Source organism: Mustela putorius, unplaced genomic scaffold (assembly GCF_011764305.1).
Source record: "Mustela putorius furo isolate JIRA1106 unplaced genomic scaffold, ASM1176430v1.1 tig00000127_pilon_pilon_pilon, whole genome shotgun sequence".
Taxonomy (NCBI): Eukaryota; Metazoa; Chordata; class Mammalia; order Carnivora; family Mustelidae; genus Mustela; species Mustela putorius.
In genome coordinates this window covers 8,560,020-8,577,568 of record NW_025421288.1, presented here as the reverse complement: position 1 = coordinate 8,577,568, position 17,549 = coordinate 8,560,020, and the positions used below count along the sequence as shown (strand labels likewise).

Genomic DNA, 17,549 nt, shown 5'->3' with positions numbered 1-17,549 from the left:
CATTTACACAGGTTGCACGGTATTCGGGGACATTCGCGTGGGGGGGACACTCAGCAGCACGTGTAGTGAGCACACGCCCCCCCCCCGCTCCTCCCTTCCAACCAGACCCCTGTATAGCCTCACACCCGGGCTCTGCAGCAGGGACGGGCACAAGAGCATGCAGCCCAGCACGCGGACACGTCTGCCCAGCCCCTGGGGCGGGTGCGCCAGCCCTCTGGGTCTGTTCCAAGTTGGAGCCTCTCACGTGAGGCCCAATGTGTCATTTCCAAACAGAAGGAATCTAGCTAGCTCCTTCGCAGCAGGGAGGAAGGGCAGGGTGTGGGGCTGGGTGGGTGGGTGGGCGCGTGGGCATGTGCAGGGCACAGGGCGTGTATGAGGGAAACAAGCATGTGAATGCTAGGCTGTGTGTGTCGGGACATGGTGTGCACCGGTTGGGGGCTCTAAGGGTGGGTGGGGGAAGGAGCCCCGGGGAAACAGTGTGCCTTTGTGAGGGTGTGTGTGTGTGTGTGTGTGTGTGCGCGCGCGTGTGCCGCTGAGTCTGTGTGCAGTGGGTGTGGGTGTTTGTCTCCCTGTATCCGCCTTCTCTCCCGTTCTGGACTTTTAGCCTTCCTGGGCTCATTTCCCCCATGTCCTACCTCCTCTCTCTCCGGGCTCGACTTAGGTGCCCTAGTGGAGGAGGGGGGCATGCTCCAGGACCCAGTCCAACCCCAGACGCTGCCTGAGGCTTCCCTCCAGCTCCCCCTCCCTTCCTTTTCTCCCTTTCCTCCCTCCCTCTCTTTCCTCTCCTCCCTCCCCCCCAAGGCTGGCGTGCCAGGGGGTGGGACATGCCAATCACTGGCTGTGCCTCTCCGGCTGCCAGCACAGGGCGCAGCTCCCCCCCGGGAGCCAGGTGTTTGGGTCCCTGGAGACGCCGCCGGCCCCCGGGGAGGCAGTGGGGCTGAGGACCCTACAGACCCTTCTCCAGTCCCATGGTGAGTACATTTGGAAGGGTTCGGGAGGGGCTCCACCGAGATGGGGGCGGGAAGAGCAGGTCCTGGGAGCAAAGCAGAGACAGAGGACTAAGAAATGGGGATGAACTCCGGAGAGAGGAGGGGGCCGAGGAGGGGTCTAGAGACCAAGGGGGCTCTGCAGCACTGGACAGTGGCTGTTCCAAACACCCGGTGTCGTGGCTTTGAACAGATACACCCGATGTTTTTCTGGGGTTCAGCTGGCAGAGAAGATGGAGACCCCTCCCCTTAGGAAACTGGACCTGGAGCCCAGAGGGACTAAGCCGCCCCCTAGCAGGCAGAGGACCCAGAATCCCAGAGACAGAGTGGAAAGGGCAGGGGGCCAGAGGGCAGCCTTTGCCACCAGCATCCTGTGGGAGGTTGCCCCCCCCCAGCATCGGGGTGCCCGTCCCAGAACCTCCTCCTCTTTTCCCTCAGGGAACCCTGACTCCCACCACCCCCATCCACCTTCAACCCCCCCAAGATGGACTGAACCAGGTTGCTGGCCAGACGGACAAGCTGGATGCCAAGGTGGGTGTTAGGCCAGAAGCCAGCAGGGGACCAGGCCAAGAGCCCCAGGGCTCTCCGGGAACAAATGGGCACATGGAAGGCCACACCAGTCAGGGTACGTGGCCCTGACGTGTGCAAGGGCCCAGAGAGCACTCCCTATGTCCACAGTATCTTGGGCTACCTCAGAGTAGGTCTCAGTCCTGTAGCCTCTTAATGCATCGGTACTAATGGGCACCCATGCAGGGACCCATCCCAGGAGCCCCCAGACCCCACGATGTACGGAGGGAGGGGCTGGAGGCCACCAGCTCTGATTCTGCAGATTCGCCAGCTCCCAGGGCCGGCAGCTGGGAAGGGGGTGGTCAGCTCCCATTCGGTCATTCAGACAAGTGCTGCTAAGGGGTTCTCGGTGCTAGCAAGAGAGGCTCACCTCTTGCCACAAAACAGACCTACAGCTCCACCCAGGCTGACCCAACCACCACCAGCCACCCACCCCCCTCTCCCAACTGGCCGGAAGGAGTCAGATTGTCTCCTGTAGCCGGACAGTCTCCTATCCCTGAGTAATCAGCTGCTCACTGAACTGTCAGATAAGAGTTAGTTCTCTGCCCCCTGACCTTAGCCACTGGGCAAGCCATGATCGCTGCTGTGATACAGAACGCGGGGAGGGGAGGGGATGGTGAAACGGGGCTGTGGAAGATGTGACTCTTGTCTCCAGGGCTGGGGCCTGGAGGTCTGAGAACTAGATCCCCAAGGGCAAAGAGGCGTCCGGAGTGTCAAGAAGGGATTAGGCAGAGGTCACGTCAGCCCTAAAAAGGAACCTCTTCATCTAACAGATGAAGAGACTGAGGCTGAGGAAGGAGAAGGGACATGCTCATGGTCCCAGAAGGGACATCGAAGGTTCCTCCTGGGCTGGGACCCCATTCCCCCCCCCACCCTCAGGGCAACACTGCGCCCCCACCTCCCCGAGAAAGATGACGGGGTGAGGGGAACAGCAAGCCTTGGGAGGCAGGAGCTTGGGCTCCGGAGGGGAGGGCGGGCGGGGAGAGGTGGGTGACTATCTTGCTGGGTTTCTGCTCTGCTGTGATGCCATGGTGATGCCTAGAAGGATGGGGGAGGGAGGGAGAGAGAAGAAAGGAAATGGGGAGGAGAATTCAAGGATGGAAGAACAGGGGGCAAGTGGAGAGGTGGATGAGGGGCGGAGCTCTGATGATGCCACCTGGCGGAGTGAGGTCTAGGGCCCAGCCTGCCGACTGCCTGGCTCTGGCATGGTTTGGCTCAAGTCGGGGAACTGGTTAAAGTCCATCAGCCGTGAGTGTGTTTGGCAGTGGTTCTAGGGCTGACGCTCCTCTTCCGGCTCGGCAGCGCACTTACGAGCCTTTAACTGATGGCTCCTGCTCTCCCCAGGGCTAGTTGGCATTCTCAGTGGTGACTGTTGAGCCTGAAAATGTGGTAAATTGCATGTGTTTGCCCCCTCCTTGCCAAGGCCAGGCATTGGAGGTAGGAGTTTTGTGCACCTTTAATGGGTCAAGAGCTACTTTTAGAGAAAAGTTAACCCAGGGGGAGAAAGCCGCCTGTGACAGGCTGGCTTCTGGATGAAGGGCCCAGCAGAAGGGACCCGTCAGAAGACCCGGCCGGAAGAATGCCCCCCTCCCTGCACATGTGAAACCCCAGAAGCCCAGCCGCACGGACCCTACCTTGTATCTCCCTCTCCCCAGTACTGCTCATTCTCTCCAGTCAGGGCTCCGCCAGCTTCCAGGCCCAGAATCACAAGATGGCTTCGCTCCTCCCTCCTGAGTCTCTTCCCCAGCAACCCCTCACTCTCCCTCTCCCCTTCTCCACCACTCGACCAGGGGTAAGATTCAGGAACCCCAGTGTTCAGGAATCCTTCTCCCCAGCAATCGCTCCCGGCCTCCCCCTTCCTCTTGCCAGCCAGATCCCCAGCCCCTGGGGATCCATCCAAGGCTCTGGCGGTCAGTAGTCTGGCCTGCTGTTCTAGAGGCTCTGACCTCATCCCTTAACCCTTTAAGCCCAGGCTGACTTCTTCCTTCCCCAGCACTGACAGGTTCCCTCCCACGCCCGCGCCTGTCCTATCACTGTGCTCAGCTTCCCGGCAGCAGGTGAGTCAGGAGGTTCCTTGGTCCGTTGAACAGGTGAGGATGCTCTTGGCCATTTCTCTCCTGTGCTCTCAAGCCAGACAGGGCCTCACCCAGGAGACAGGGACCCAGCAGGTGAGGGTAAGCAACAGCCAGAAGGAGTAGGGGGCATGCTCCTGAGCCTGAGATGAAACAGGAGGACCCCACGTACAAACTCACTTATTTGTTCCACAAAATATTTATGGAGAAACTACGTGTGCCAAGCACTGGGATAAAGCAGCGAATGAGAGCAGACGCAGCCCCTACCCTGCTCCTCAGAGAGCTACGGCTAGACCTCCCCCTTCCATAGCGCTGTCATCACACATCACGCAGATCGACAACAGACACTGTCACACACACACACACACTCACACACGCGCGCGCGCACACGCACACACACATACACAAACCCAGGCCAGATTCTAAAGGAAGGACTGGTTCTTCATTGACTCAAACCTCAAACTCTGGGTTGGCCAAGTCAGCCAAGGTGGGCGAGGAGGCTGGGGAGCCCGCCATTCCCACAAGAGCAGATCAGAGTAAGCAGGGGTCCAAGAGGTCTACATCCTGGTTGCAATAAAGAGTTAAGGTCCTTAAGGCCTCAAAACCTGTGTCACCCCTTTTGCAAATTGAGGACAATAAAGCCTGTTTCACAAGGAGTTGTAGCAGGTCAATTTAATCATAACTAGAAAGCTTAGAGCTGGGTCTGATATATGGTAAACAATCAGTGAATGCCAGTTGTTATGATAATATTAATAATATTATTAAAAGCTCCAACAGCCTTCAGCAGGAGGCCACAGTCCTGAGCAGAAAAGCGCCTCCTGCTTCCTCGCCTCCTTCTGGTACCCCAGACGTGACACCCACAGAGGAGAGACTCACCCCCACCATTTTTTTTTAAGATGTTATTTATTTTTTTAACAGAGACACAGCGAGAGAGGGAACGCAAGCAGAGGGAGTGGGAGAGGGAGGAGCAGGCTTTCCGCTGAGCAGAGAGCCCGATGCTGGGCTGGATCCCAGGACCCTGGGTCCATGACCTGAGCCGAAGGCAGCTGCTCAACGACTGAGCCACCCAGGCACCCCACCAGCACCCCACCACCATTTCTTATTCCCGCTCAGCAATGCACACATCCTCACACACCATCAGCCTACAGAAGGATTACCAGGTTGAGACAGTGACTTGCCCAAGGTCACACCGCAGGGACCAGAGCAGGCCCCTGGGAATGTTCTCCTGAGCAAATCTCTGTCTGAAAGAGGTTTGGGGGGCGGCCTCTGCTTCTGACTGGGGAGGAAAGGCAGAGTTATTGATGACTCTGTCCTTGGGCAGTAGCCCAAGAGCTCAGAAGATCCAGGCAGTGGAAGAATCGGGGTCCAGTTCCCCAGAACCACTACCTCCTCTTTGCCCCTGCTCTCCTGGGAGGCCTTAGTCCCTCCAGCTCCTAGTTGGGGTACAGAGGAGTCTGCCAAGCGGGGAGAACGCAGACCTAGGAGCCGCAGCCCCGGGGCCGAATCCTAGGTCCTCCACTTCTCACCACTGTGAGACCATCAGCAAGTCGAACTTCAGTGTCTTCGTCTGTGAAACAGAGATAAGACCCCCGCTGGGGTGCCCCATGGAGTACAGGAAATGATAGCATACATCCAGTGTCTGGCATGCAGGACGTGATTCATGATGGTGGTTATCAGCGTGGCTGTTAAAATGAGTGAGCGGGGAACGCCTGGGTGGCTCAGTCGGTTAAGCCACTGCCTTCGGCTTAGGTCACGATCCCAGGCTGGGATCGAGTCCCGCGTCGGGCTCCTTGATCGGCAGGGAGCCTACTTCTCTCGCTGCCTCTGCCTGCCTCTCTGCCTACCTGTGTGTGTGCTCACTCTCTCTCTCTCTCTCTCTCTGATAAATAAACAAATAAATTTTTAAAATATTTTTAAAAGAAAAATGAGTTAGTGGGAGGGATTTCTAGCCCTTAAGGAGGGGGACTGCCTCCAAGGACCACTTCCCATAGATCCTCCATTCCGAAAGCCCTTTTAAAACTCATCAAAGCTGGGGCACCTGGGTGGCTCAGCCAGTCAAGTGTCTGCTTTCGGCTCAGGTCACGATCTCGGGGGTCCTGGGATGGAACCCCACATTGGGCTTCCTGCTCAGCAGGGAATCTGCACCTCCTTCTTCCTCTGCTCCTCTCCCTGCTTGTTCTCTCTCTCAAATAAATGAGTAAATAATCTTTAAATATATATATATGTAATAATAATAAATAAAAACACATTTTTAAAAAGAGAAGAAATTAAAAAAAAAACAAATGAGGAATCTAGGACTGGAGCGGGGCTGTGCTGGGGTCTGGACAGCAAGAGGGGGCTGGGCTGTGGGTGGGACTGAGGAGCCAGAAATAAGTCCAGAGACGTGCTTTGGATGCTGTGAACCCCAGCAGCTGGCAGATGGTGGCCGAGGAAGGACAGGTTAAACGGTTGCTGAGGATCACACCGCTAGGAAGAGACAGTTTTGAGGGAAGACACACAAAAACTCACTAATCGAGATAAATAATATTGTAATGTTACGTTTTTAAAAATCAACTTACAAAAAAAAAAAATCAGCAACTAGACAGCCCATAGGCGAGCCGTCTGTTTTTATAAATAAAGTTTCATTGAAACCAGGGCCAAGATCAGGGTGAGTCATGGGTGATCGGATGGTTTGCGCAAGTGCAAGATTGGACCCTGCCTTTCTTTAAAATTTTATTCATGATGGATGGTTGTGCATCAGCTTCCTTTTTTTTTTTTTTTTTAAGGTACTCTCTATACCCAACATGGGGCTCGAACCCACGACCCCGAGATCCAGAGTCATCGAGCCAGCCAGGCACCCCATCAACTTTTTAAATATTGCATTAAAATATCCACTTTCTTGAACTCTGAGTTTGGGGGCACCTCTGACTTTACACCTGAGGCAAAACTGTCTCCCTCACCCCCCAACCCCAAGCCTAGCCGGGTGGTGGTGTGGGACCAGACAGATGGGAGGCCTTGACGCAGAGCTGATGGCCACACCACGCCCCGGCAGACAGGACGCCCCAGCAGCTGCTTGGGGTGCGGCCTCTGAGGTCAGCAAGTTCATCTTGTCTGACTCTGACTTAGTCTTTTCCCATCTTGACCCAGGGAACTACGGGGGGCTCCAGAGCTGCCCCAAAGCACCGGAGGTTGAGGGGTTGGGAAATGGAGCCGGCACCCGATAAGAGCCAAGAGACTTTGGAGATACACCATGCCTTCTTCCCCCTTTTCTCTGGGCCTCAGTTGCTCCATCTGTGCAATGGGCACTAAAGAGCACTGAGTTCAGATGAGAGGGGCAGGAGTTGTGCAGGGCAACAGTGTCACAGCTGCTGACATCCACCAGTACCTCCCCAGGGAAAGCCTCCGTGGGCACAGTCCCATGCCAGCCTCCAGCCCAGCACCTGCCTTTGGTTACGGGAAGATAATGCAACAAAATTCAGTAAGCAAGGGGCGCCTGGGTGGCTCAGTGGGTTAAAGCCTCTGCCTTCGGCTCAGGTCATGATCCCAGGGTCCTGAGATCGAGCCCCACATCGGGCTCTCTGCTCAGCAGGGAGCCTGCTTCCTCCTCTCTCTCTGCCTGCCTCTCTGCCTACTTGTGATCTCTGTCTGTCAAATAAATAAATAAAATCTTTAATAAAAACAATTCAGAAAAAAAAAAAACAATTCAGTAAGCAAGACAAGTAATATTTCTTTTTTTTATTTTATTTTATTTATTTATTTGACAGGCAGAGATCACAAGCAGGCAGAGAGAGAGGAAGGGAAGCAGGCTCCCTGCTGAGCAGAGAGCCCGATGTGGGGCTCCATCCCAGGACGCTGGGATCATGACCTGAGCCAAAGGCACAGGCTTTAACCCACTGAGCCACCCAGGCACCCCAAGACAAATAATATTTCAGCATAATATTTTTGAAATTCAAATTGGCAGGGCGCCTGGCTGGCTCAATCAGAAGGGCACACAACTCTTGATATCAGGGTCATGAGTTCAAGCCCCACACTGGGTGTAGAGATTACTAAAAAACAACAACAACAACAACAAAAAAAAAAACCCCACAATTTAAGAGATAAAGTTCCAAGGGCACCTGAGTGGCTCAGTCATTAGGCATCTGCCTTCAGCTCAGGTCGGGATCCCAGGGTCCTGGGATCAGCCCTACATCGGGTTCCCTGCTCTGTGGGGAGTCTGCTTCTCCCTCTCCCACTCCCCCTGCTTATGCCCCCTCTCTCGCTGTCTCTCTCTCTGTCAAATAAATAAATAACATCTTTTTTTTTTTTTTAAAGAAAAGACAGATAAAATTCCAATTGGCAAACTATGATAGCCTCCAAGCCAGCCATCGGTTTTTATAAATACAGTTTCAGTGGAATGAAGTGCTTGGGCTCAGATCTTGGTTCCTACCTTACCTGCCTGATCTTGCTTTTCCCAACCTCTGTTTTTCACCTGGGAAATGGAGAGAAGAGCGACCCCTAGGTCACGTGCTTCCCAGTTAAGATTAAATGCAGTAATGCACAAAAGTGCTTTCAGCAGCGACTGCCACTCAGGGAACACTGAATAGTAACAATGATCATTATCGTTGGCAGTTGCTATTGTCATAGTATTCAAAATTTCTTTTAAGTTTATTTAAGTAATCGCTACACCCAACGTGGGGCTTGAACTCATGACCCCAAGATCAAGAGTCACATGCTCCACCGACTGAGCCAGCCAGGCACCCCAAGAAATTTTTAATCAAAGGAGCAGACACTTGGGGTGCCTGGGTGGCTCCATCAGTGAAACTCACTCAGCCGACTCTTGATTTCGGCTCAGGTCACAATCCCAGAGTCCTGGGATGGAGCCCCATGTTGGGCTCCCTGCTCATCGGGGAGTCTGCTTCTTCCTCTCCCTCTGCCCCTCCCCCCCTTCCCTCTCTCCCTCTCTGTCTCAAATGCATAAATCTTTTTTTTAAGATTTTATTTATTTATTTGACAGACAGAGATCACAAGTAGGCAGAGAGGCAGGCAGAGAGAACTCAGGCCTCCCCACTGAGCCCCGATATGGGACTCAATCCCAGGACCCCAGGATCATGACCTGAGCCGAAGGTAGAGGCTTTAACCCACTGAGCCACCCAGGCGCCCCTCAAATACATAAATCTTAAAAAAAAAAAAAAAGAAAGAAAAAGAAAAGTAAAAGGAGCAAACCCTTGTAGGAGGAAGCCCTCACCGGCACACATGCTAAGAATCACGGGAACCAAGTTCAGGCCTGTGGTGCCAGGCCTGCCTCAGGCACTCTTCATCTATAGACCCATTTCGGCCTCACAATTCCTTGATTTATTCGCCAGGGACTAGTGTCATTCCTGTTTTCCAGCTGAGGAAACTGAGGCACCCAGCAATGACACTGCCAGCAGCGATCCCATACCCTGGAAATAAATGGTACAGCCTGGGTCCCAGCGGAGCCAGTGTGACTCAGGCTGTCCAGGCCCTTCCACCATGACGTGCTGTGTCCTCCTGACGTGCAAACGGCCCAAGACGCACAAGCACACGCTGACAGCGACGGTCCTTCTCGCTCCTTCTGTCACACTCCCGACTGCCATCCTGAGAGTCCCTCTCACGCCCCGACCCCGTGACCGGTGGAGATGACCTCAGCCACACACCCTCGGTCACAGGCTGTCACAGCCGCCTGTCATGCCCTGACCTCCTCACAGGCACACAGCGCCCTCATCTCTCTGTCAGAGACCAGTTCCTGAGGAACACCAGAGCCCGGTGCCCGATGTCTCTCCCTTGAAATTTTTCCAATGATACAACCCCTGAAACCATAGCAGCATGTGGGGAGAGACCCCAGTCTTCCAAGGACAGACGGATGCCTGAGGCCCGGGACAGGAAGGGACCTGCCAAAACAAAAAACAGCAAAATGGTGGCTGAGTGGTGGGGTTCTCCGGCTAAGGTTGCTAAGAGACCCGGCTTTTCCCTTTACACACCTTTAGTCCTTTAGTGCCTGGGCTGGACTCCAGTTTCAAGAAAAATGTGGGGGAATCTTCCTTTTCCCCTTGCTGCCCCTCACTCAGCTTGGACCCAGGGAGAGAGTGGGGAGACAGAAGGGGGCTCCCACACCTCATCAGGGGCCAGATCCCTGCTGGGAGCTGAGGCCCTCAGTTTCCCTGCCAACAGCGCCCCACTACCGTGGCCTGCATTCACTCCAGACTCTTTTTCATTTTTTGTTAAGATTTTGTTTCTTTGTCAGAGAAAGAGCGAGCATAAGCAGGCAGAGTGGCAGGCAGAGGGAGAGGCACGTTCCCCACTGAGCAGGGAACCCAACTCGGGACTCGATCCCAGGACCCTGGGATCATAACCTGTGCCAAAGACAGATGCTTAACCGACTGAGCCACCCAGGAGCCTGTCCCTCCAGACTTTCTACCTCCAGACAAGCATTTAGACCCAGAGCAACTTACCCAGCTGCCCTCCGAGAGGGGTTGATCCAGCTCCAAACTCTGCCTCCCTCCTCTCTTTCTCTCTCTCTCTCTATCTCTGTGTCACACACAGACACACATGCGCGTGCTCTCACACATACACCCAGGGAAACATGCAGTCACGGCAACATAACCTCCCCCTTATCTTCTCTAGAGCCTTGCCCCGGCCTTCCCATCTCGCCTTATTTGATGGAAGAATCCTGCTGGAGCTCCGCATGCTCAAAGTAAAAGAGAGACGTGGGTTCTAACCATACTCACCTCCTCTGTCGCTGTGGCCTGCTCTAGTGGCCGCTTGGAGCCACGGCTGCCTCGGGGAAATGGGGAGCCTAAGAGACCTTCCTCCTAGAGATGTACGACAGTTAAATTAGGTAATTCAGTTAAGTGCTTAGTCCTGTGTCTGGCATGTAGTAACTACCTAGTAAATGAGAGCTTTAATAAAATTGAGTGAAGTGCTTTGAAAATTTGGCAGTGTTGTATACAAAGCCAGTCTCCCGACTCCTGCCACAGGAGTGAAGCAAGACAGGAATTAGTAGCAATTTCCCAATGAGAAAATTGAGGCTGGGAGTCTGAACGGTGAAGCCAGGAGGAGGATTCCATCTCTGGATTCCAAATCCCCACCCCCCAGGGCTGCCGGCACATCCATTCACGGCTGGGAAGGTGCCTTATGAATGACTGCGAGTGGCCGCAGGTGAGAAGGGATGATGTCTCGGCTAAGGGTCCAAGAAAGCAGAGGCCGTGTCCCCAGCACCTTCCACCCCAAGCTATCAGAGATGAGCAGCAACCCAACCAAAGCTCGTGTCCTCTTGTTCCAGGTGATGACCTCCCCCTGAGGAAGCCCTGTACCGCGACTAGAGGAAGGGGCTGCCCCCCCCCCAACCCCAGCCCACCACCATGAATACCTCGGCCCCACCCGCCGTCAGCCCCAACATCACCGTCCTGGCACCAGGAAAAGGACCCTGGCAAGTGGCCTTCATTGGGATCACCACAGGCCTCCTGTCCCTGGCCACAGTGACAGGCAACCTGTTGGTACTCATCTCCTTCAAGGTCAACACTGAGCTCAAGACAGTCAACAACTACTTCCTGCTCAGCCTGGCCTGTGCCGACCTCATCATCGGTACCTTCTCCATGAACCTCTATACCACGTACCTACTCATGGGCCACTGGGCTCTGGGCACCCTGGCCTGCGACCTCTGGCTGGCCCTGGACTACGTGGCCAGCAACGCCTCCGTCATGAACCTGCTGCTCATCAGCTTCGACCGCTACTTCTCCGTGACCCGGCCCCTGAGCTATCGAGCCAAGCGCACACCCCGCCGGGCGGCCCTGATGATCGGCCTGGCCTGGCTGGTCTCCTTCATCCTGTGGGCTCCGGCCATCCTCTTCTGGCAGTACCTGGTAGGGGAGCGGACGGTCCTGGCCGGGCAGTGCTACATCCAGTTCCTCTCGCAGCCCATCATCACCTTCGGCACAGCCATGGCCGCCTTCTACCTCCCGGTCACGGTCATGTGCACGCTCTACTGGCGCATCTACCGGGAGACGGAGAACCGGGCCCGGGAGCTGGCAGCCCTGCAGGGCTCCGAGACGCCCGGGAAGGGGGGCGGCAGCAGCAGCAGCTCTGAGCGGTCCCAGCGGGGGACGGAGGGCTCCCCAGAGACCCCTCCGGGCCGCTGCTGCCGCTGCTGCCGGGCGCCCAGGCTGCTGCAGGCCTACAGCTGGAAGGAAGAGGAGGAAGAGGATGAAGGCTCCATGGAGTCCCTCACGTCCTCCGAGGGGGAGGAGCCCGGCTCCGAGGTGGTGATCAAGATGCCCATGGTGGACCCCGAGGCCCAGGCCCCGGCCAAGCAGCCCCCCCGGAGCTCCCCCAACACGGTCAAGAGGCCAACCCGGAAGGGGCGCGAGCGGGCGGGCAAGAGCCAGAAGCCCCGGGGGAAGGAGCAGCTGGCCAAGCGGAAGACCTTCTCGCTGGTCAAGGAGAAGAAGGCGGCTCGGACCCTGAGCGCCATTCTGCTGGCCTTCATCGTCACCTGGACGCCGTACAACATCATGGTGCTGGTGTCCACCTTCTGCAAGAACTGTGTTCCCGAGACCCTGTGGGAGCTGGGCTACTGGCTGTGCTACGTCAACAGCACCATCAACCCCATGTGCTACGCGCTCTGCAACAAAGCCTTCCGGGACACCTTCCGCCTGCTGCTGCTCTGCCGCTGGGACAAGCGTCGCTGGCGCAAGATCCCCAAGCGCCCGGGCTCTGTGCACCGCACCCCCTCCCGCCAGTGCTGAGGGCCCCTAGCCGGCGTCCAGGCCCGCCACCCCAGGCCCTGGGACAGCCCAGCAGGAAGGAAGCAGGCAGGGGCTGCGACCTCAGACCCAGGGCCCTGCTCTGTCCTCACCAGGCTTCCAGGGGGCGGGGGAGAGCCGTAGGTCACCTTCCTGGACAGCCCAGACAGACCCTGCCAGCTTTCCAAACTGTTGCTATTCCCAAGCAGGGAACGAACCTGAACCGGGGGAACTGGTTTTTCTGTTCCCTGCTGGGTGGGAATGGGCTGTCACCAGGAAGAAGGCAGGGGAGGGGAGGATCCAAGCTTTTAGATCCCTTGTTTGCCTTCAGGCAGGAAATCCGTGGGGAGCCAGCAGGCCAGGCCAGGAGTAAGTAGGTTCACATTTCAGTCATCCCTGGCCCAGGGGCTGGCCCCATGGGGGGATGGCGGTGGGAGATGGTACCCGGCCCCGCCCCACCCCACCCCCGGGCCAACAGCAGGGAGCTGATGCCAACCACTGAAAGGAAAGCTTGGCTCCAAGGCAGCACCCCCTGGCTGGATACTGGGTATCCCCTCTCTCCCCGGGCACAGCCCCCCCACCCCCCTCACCTCCACCCCCCACTCCATCCCACCCCACCCCTGCCGCGCCCAAGCTGGGTCCTAGGCACACTCTCCAGGGTTGTCTGAACTCCCTACAGATGTCCCCAGAGTGTCCCCACAGCAAACGTCCAAGCATCAGCAGGACAATGTCACCAGAAGAGACCAGCTTGGCTGCCGTCACACACCAAGTCCCGAGACAGGAGCAGGACCAGGCTCCAGGTGTTCTGACTGTCCCACTCTGTCGTTTCCCTGGGAATGAGGGGCAGGGGTGCCTGCTGTCCAGCCCCACACCCATACCCTCTGCCCCAGAGAAACCCTCGGTCCCTCCCTCCCTCCCTGGCTCACAGCCGCCACCTGATGGACTGCTCCACGCAGGCCTAGCCAGGTCTCCCGCATGCTGCCTGCGTCCAGCCTGCCCCACACAGGCCTGGCCCAGCCGACGGGTCCTCTCCTGTGAGCTCCCAGTCCAACCCGTGCATGGCCTCCCAGCCGCCCTAATCTCCGGACCCAGCCTGGCCCCACCCCCGATGTTCTTTCCTTTTATTCTCAGCAAGTGCTGAGTCTGTGAATAAAGCCACATACCCAGAGGGCACTCTGGGGCCTTCTTCCCTATGTTGAATCTTGGGCCTGGGCTTAGGCCAGGGCAGAATGGGACAGAGAGGGCCCAAGTACTGTGCAACAGGCAGTCCCAGCAGGGGCAGCACTGAGTGTCTCGATCTCCTGAAACCCGTGGGCCCCAGCACTCCAAGGTCCCCGGCTCAGGTGAGTAGGTCGTTCATGGGCGGTAGGGAGGCCAAGTAAAATACATTGCCCTTGCCCGTAGCCCAGCATATGCTCTATCAGCTTTGTCATATGTGGCTGCTCTGGGGGCCTACGAGAACCAGAGAGAGTAGAACTGCTGCAAGGCTCCATTTACAGATGGGGAGACCAGGGCCCACTGACCCAGGAGGACCATTCAGGGTTAGCCTACAAAGCAACACCCAGCCTTCCAGGCAATTCACAGCCTCCTGACCCGTGGACTAGGGAGAGGGGACACTTGGGGTCCAGACCAAAGCACTCCATAAAGGGGACCCTCAGGCCAGGTTCTAGGCATCTCATGGGTGAGGGGGCCCTAAAGCTTAAAGCAAAGGAATCTTCGAGAGGTCAGCCCCACAGCACAGAGTAGTGGTTCTCGGGGTCCTCAGGAGCACACTTAGGTTCAATGATTTGCTAGAAAAACACACCTAACTCAGCAGAGCTGTTACACTCATGGTTAAAATCTATTACAGTAAAAGAATATAAATTAAAATCAGCAAAGGAGGGGCGCCCGGGTGGCTCAGTCGGTTAAGCATACCAACTCTTGATTTGTGCTCTGGTCATGATCTCTGGGTTGTGGGACGGAGCCCTGCGCTGGGCTCCACACTGGGCACGTCTGTCCTTCCCCTGCTCTCTCTGTATACTCTGACTCCCCCTCTTTAGGGGAAAAAAAAAAAATCAGCAAACGCTAATAACACATAGGGCAGAGTCTAAAAGAGACCAGGTGCAAGCTTCCAGTTGTCCTCTCCCAGCAGGAGTCATGGGGTCATTTAAGAAGTCATTTAAGCCTTCCATGTGTGACAACATGCATGAAAGATTACCAACCACAAAGCTTACCTGAGCCTTGGTGTCCAATGTTTCTACTGGAAATTGCTCATGTAAGCCTGGCTGACCCACTTGGCTGGCCTTAGTTACTCAGTGTCCAGCCCCTCCGAGGCTAATCTGATACCACGAGACCCAGGGCCCTCAGGTAAACAAAGACACTCTTATCAGGTGGGATATTCCAAGGGCCTGGGGTGATCTCCCACGACCCTGGACGAGGACCAAACCTTTCTCCAGAATGTGCCGGGTTTGGACCACCCAGACCTCCCGAGTTAATCTTTGAAGACACCACCGTCCTGACCAGTAGCATTAGTATCACTCAGGAACTTGTTAGATCTCTAAGTGGAGTCACCCCAGGGTTACTGATCCAGAAACTCTAGGGGTCGAGCGAGCCCAACCTGTGCTTCAACAAACCCTCTGGGTGTGCTGATGCAGGCTAAAGTTTGAGAAATGCTGGTTAAAGGAATGAGGTCCTGGGTGGGCTGAACTTTTTACAGAGAGGGCATAGAAGGTCACCCCCACACACACACAGCAGTCAGCACCCCAGAAAAAGGAAAGCTTCCCACACTATGTCACCTCTAGACGCTGGGAGCACCCATTCTTCACCACTGCTCCCTTGTAGCCCTGAGCCCCCTTTAGGGTTCAATGCCCGGCCCTGTGGCAAAGGCACTGGAAAAGCAGTCTTGGCGGCAGAGAGAGTGAGGAAGCCGAGCAGCAGCCTTAGGAGGAGAGGAGCTCTGGAATCCGGAAGCCAGGAGAGGGAGGTCCTGGTGTTCCCATCAGGAATGGGGCTAGCGGTTCACACTTGTCCCTTGTCGCAAGCGCGAGTCCTACCTTGCCCATGGCCCCCACCAGGCAACCCTAGGCAAGTCTCTTATTTTCAGTCTCCTCAAGGGGAAGGAGCTCCTGGCAGAAGAGGGAAGAGGGCTGGAGAGATTAGGAAGAAAGCCCTTCCCAGGCTCCGCGAGCAATGACCAGTGTTACCAGAGTTCGAGGCTGTTCGGGACCCACACATTTCCCTACACCTCCAGCCGTGCCTTTACCGAGTCCAGAGGCCCATCCCCCACCCCCGCCTGGGAGGGGGTGTTGTGGGGGGGGAGAAGTGGGTCTTGCCGAAAGGAGGGTCGGGGAGGACTTGCAGTCCACGAAGGCAGCATCCCAAACATGGGGCCTGGGCCCTGCAAGCCTCTGTAGCAAGAGTCCTTCAAAGCCAGCTGCCAGAAGATGGAGGAAATGGCTTGAGGCTGACAGGAGAAGGTGGCTGGATATGGCGTCAGTCCACCCCAAACATCCCAAACCACCCCCGCAACCCCCACCCCCACCACCCTGCCCTGAAGGTGTCTTCCTTGGCCCTGGGAACAAGGGCTGTTTCCAACGTGAACAGGAAGTGAGGAAAGAATGAGGTGGCTTTGTGAATGCCCCTACCAAGTTGGAGCGGGCCTAGAGAAGGGGCACCGGGTAGGACTTTGTCGTCCGGACTGCCCCCTCCCCGCCACCCCGCGGTTCTCACAGTATCACTTGAGCGCCATCTGCTGGCAACCTAGGGAATTGCCCTGCCGAGACTCGGCGCTTAAAACCTGCCAGGGGTTTCTTCCCAGAGAGCAGGACCCCAAGGCAAAAGATAGAGTAGATCATTGGCCACCTCAGCAACTGCCCCACATCTTGGCAGGAACCCGAGGCCCGGGAAGGACCAGTTCACTTGGCTACCAGGCTAAACCTGCTGGGGCAAGCCTGTCCTCCTGTACGCCGGCTTCACCAGACAAGTAAGAGACAGATGGGGGCAGGGGGGTGGGGGGTGCTTGGGATGGAAGGACAGCCCAGCCCCCCCATGTTCTCCCAGGGCCTCCCCCCAGGCTTTTGGAATCATCAGTTTCATTTCTTGGAGCCGGGCTCTGATTGCACAGAACAGACACTGATCCAGCTGGACATTTAGACAGGGTACCGCCTACCTTTACAGCACCAAAGCCTTTGGAATAGCAGGTGTCCCACACCAGCCGCAAGCTCCAAAGACTTTGAGGTGATGCCTTTGTTCTTTGCATCTTTAACACACACAAACTGCCTAACTCCAGGAATCAGACTATCACACAAAATAAGCCTGAAAACTACCGTCACTCTCCCCGTAGGTCCTACAGGTCCCGGTACGCCCCCCAGTTCTACTCCCCCTCCCGGTGTTCCTGGCCTGGCTAGCACCACCATCCACGCAGCACTCAATTCAGAAATCTGTGCATCATCTTGGACTCCTTCTCCTTCTCAATTCCCTGTACCAGTTGGTCAGTCCACCTCCTGAACAGTTCCTAAATTCGTCCAGCGCTCCCTGTCTGCCCATCACCACCCTAGTGCAACAGTGCCTGAACTGCTTAAAATACCCGTTAATTCGGGGGTTAACAAACCTTTTCTATAAAGGGCCAGATAGTAAATATTTTAGGTTCTGTGGACCAAGAGGCAAAATTAAGGATATTATGCAGTTACTTACATATTATAGTCGCTGTCACAACTGTTCGGTTGTGCCATTGTAGGAAAAAGCAGCCATAAACAATACCTAAGTGAATGAACATGGCCGTGTTCCAACAAAACTTTATTTAAATTACACTGAGCTTTGAATTGCATATAATATTCATGTGTCACAAAACCTTATTCTTCCTTTGATTTTTTTTTTCCCAGCCATTTAAAAATGCAAAACTCATTCTTAACTTACAATGGGTACAAAACCAGGCCAACCAGCCGTAGTTTGCCAACCCCTGACTTAATTGATCCCATTCCCGTTCATTCTCCACGCTTCAGCCAAGGGGATTTTGCCAAAACATAGATCCGATGCTGCCAATCTTTTGCTAACAACTGGCCAATAGCTTGAGATAAAAATGCAAGGCCATCAGCCTCCAACAGCCTTCCATCCAGGCTCTTCTGTGACCCCCTCATCCCATGAACCCTAGACAGCCCCGGAAATTCCCCTGGTCCTCACACAGGCCCCAAGCCCACTCATTCATGCTTTTCACTCCTTCTAGTTCCTCT

At 55.7% G+C, this 17,549-nt stretch overlaps 1 protein-coding gene and 1 long non-coding RNA gene across 6 annotated transcripts; one reads left to right on the top strand and one right to left on the bottom strand.

The window, feature by feature from the left end:
• The first annotated feature begins 354 nt into the window (after nt 1-354).
• CHRM1 (cholinergic receptor muscarinic 1) lies at nt 355-13,530 on the top strand. Of its 5 annotated transcripts, none has more exons than XM_045063853.1 (4): nt 355-971; nt 1,425-1,517; nt 10,226-10,439; nt 10,884-13,530. In XM_045063853.1, exon 4 carries the CDS (start codon nt 10,963-10,965, stop codon nt 12,343-12,345), a length of 1,383 nt encoding a protein of 460 aa, XP_044919788.1. In that variant the 5' UTR covers nt 355-971; nt 1,425-1,517; nt 10,226-10,439; nt 10,884-10,962; the 3' UTR covers nt 12,346-13,530. The 5 variants fall into 5 exon arrangements, 4 of the variants coding, with proteins under 4 accessions (XP_044919788.1, XP_004770308.1, XP_004770310.1 ...); XM_004770251.3 differs by lacking the exon at nt 10,226-10,439 and adding an exon at nt 3,547-3,610; XR_001176141.2 differs by lacking the exons at nt 10,226-10,439; nt 10,884-13,530 and adding exons at nt 3,547-3,610; nt 6,391-6,514 and having other exon boundaries at nt 359-971.
• LOC106003566 lies at nt 8,702-13,419 on the bottom strand. Its single transcript, XR_001176142.2, has 4 exons — nt 13,278-13,419; nt 11,218-13,172; nt 10,330-10,413; nt 8,702-9,492 (listed from the first exon to the last, which is right to left on the bottom strand). It is a non-coding gene; the product is annotated as an uncharacterized LOC106003566 (long non-coding RNA).
• Nucleotides 13,531-17,549: the final 4,019 nt, after the last annotated feature.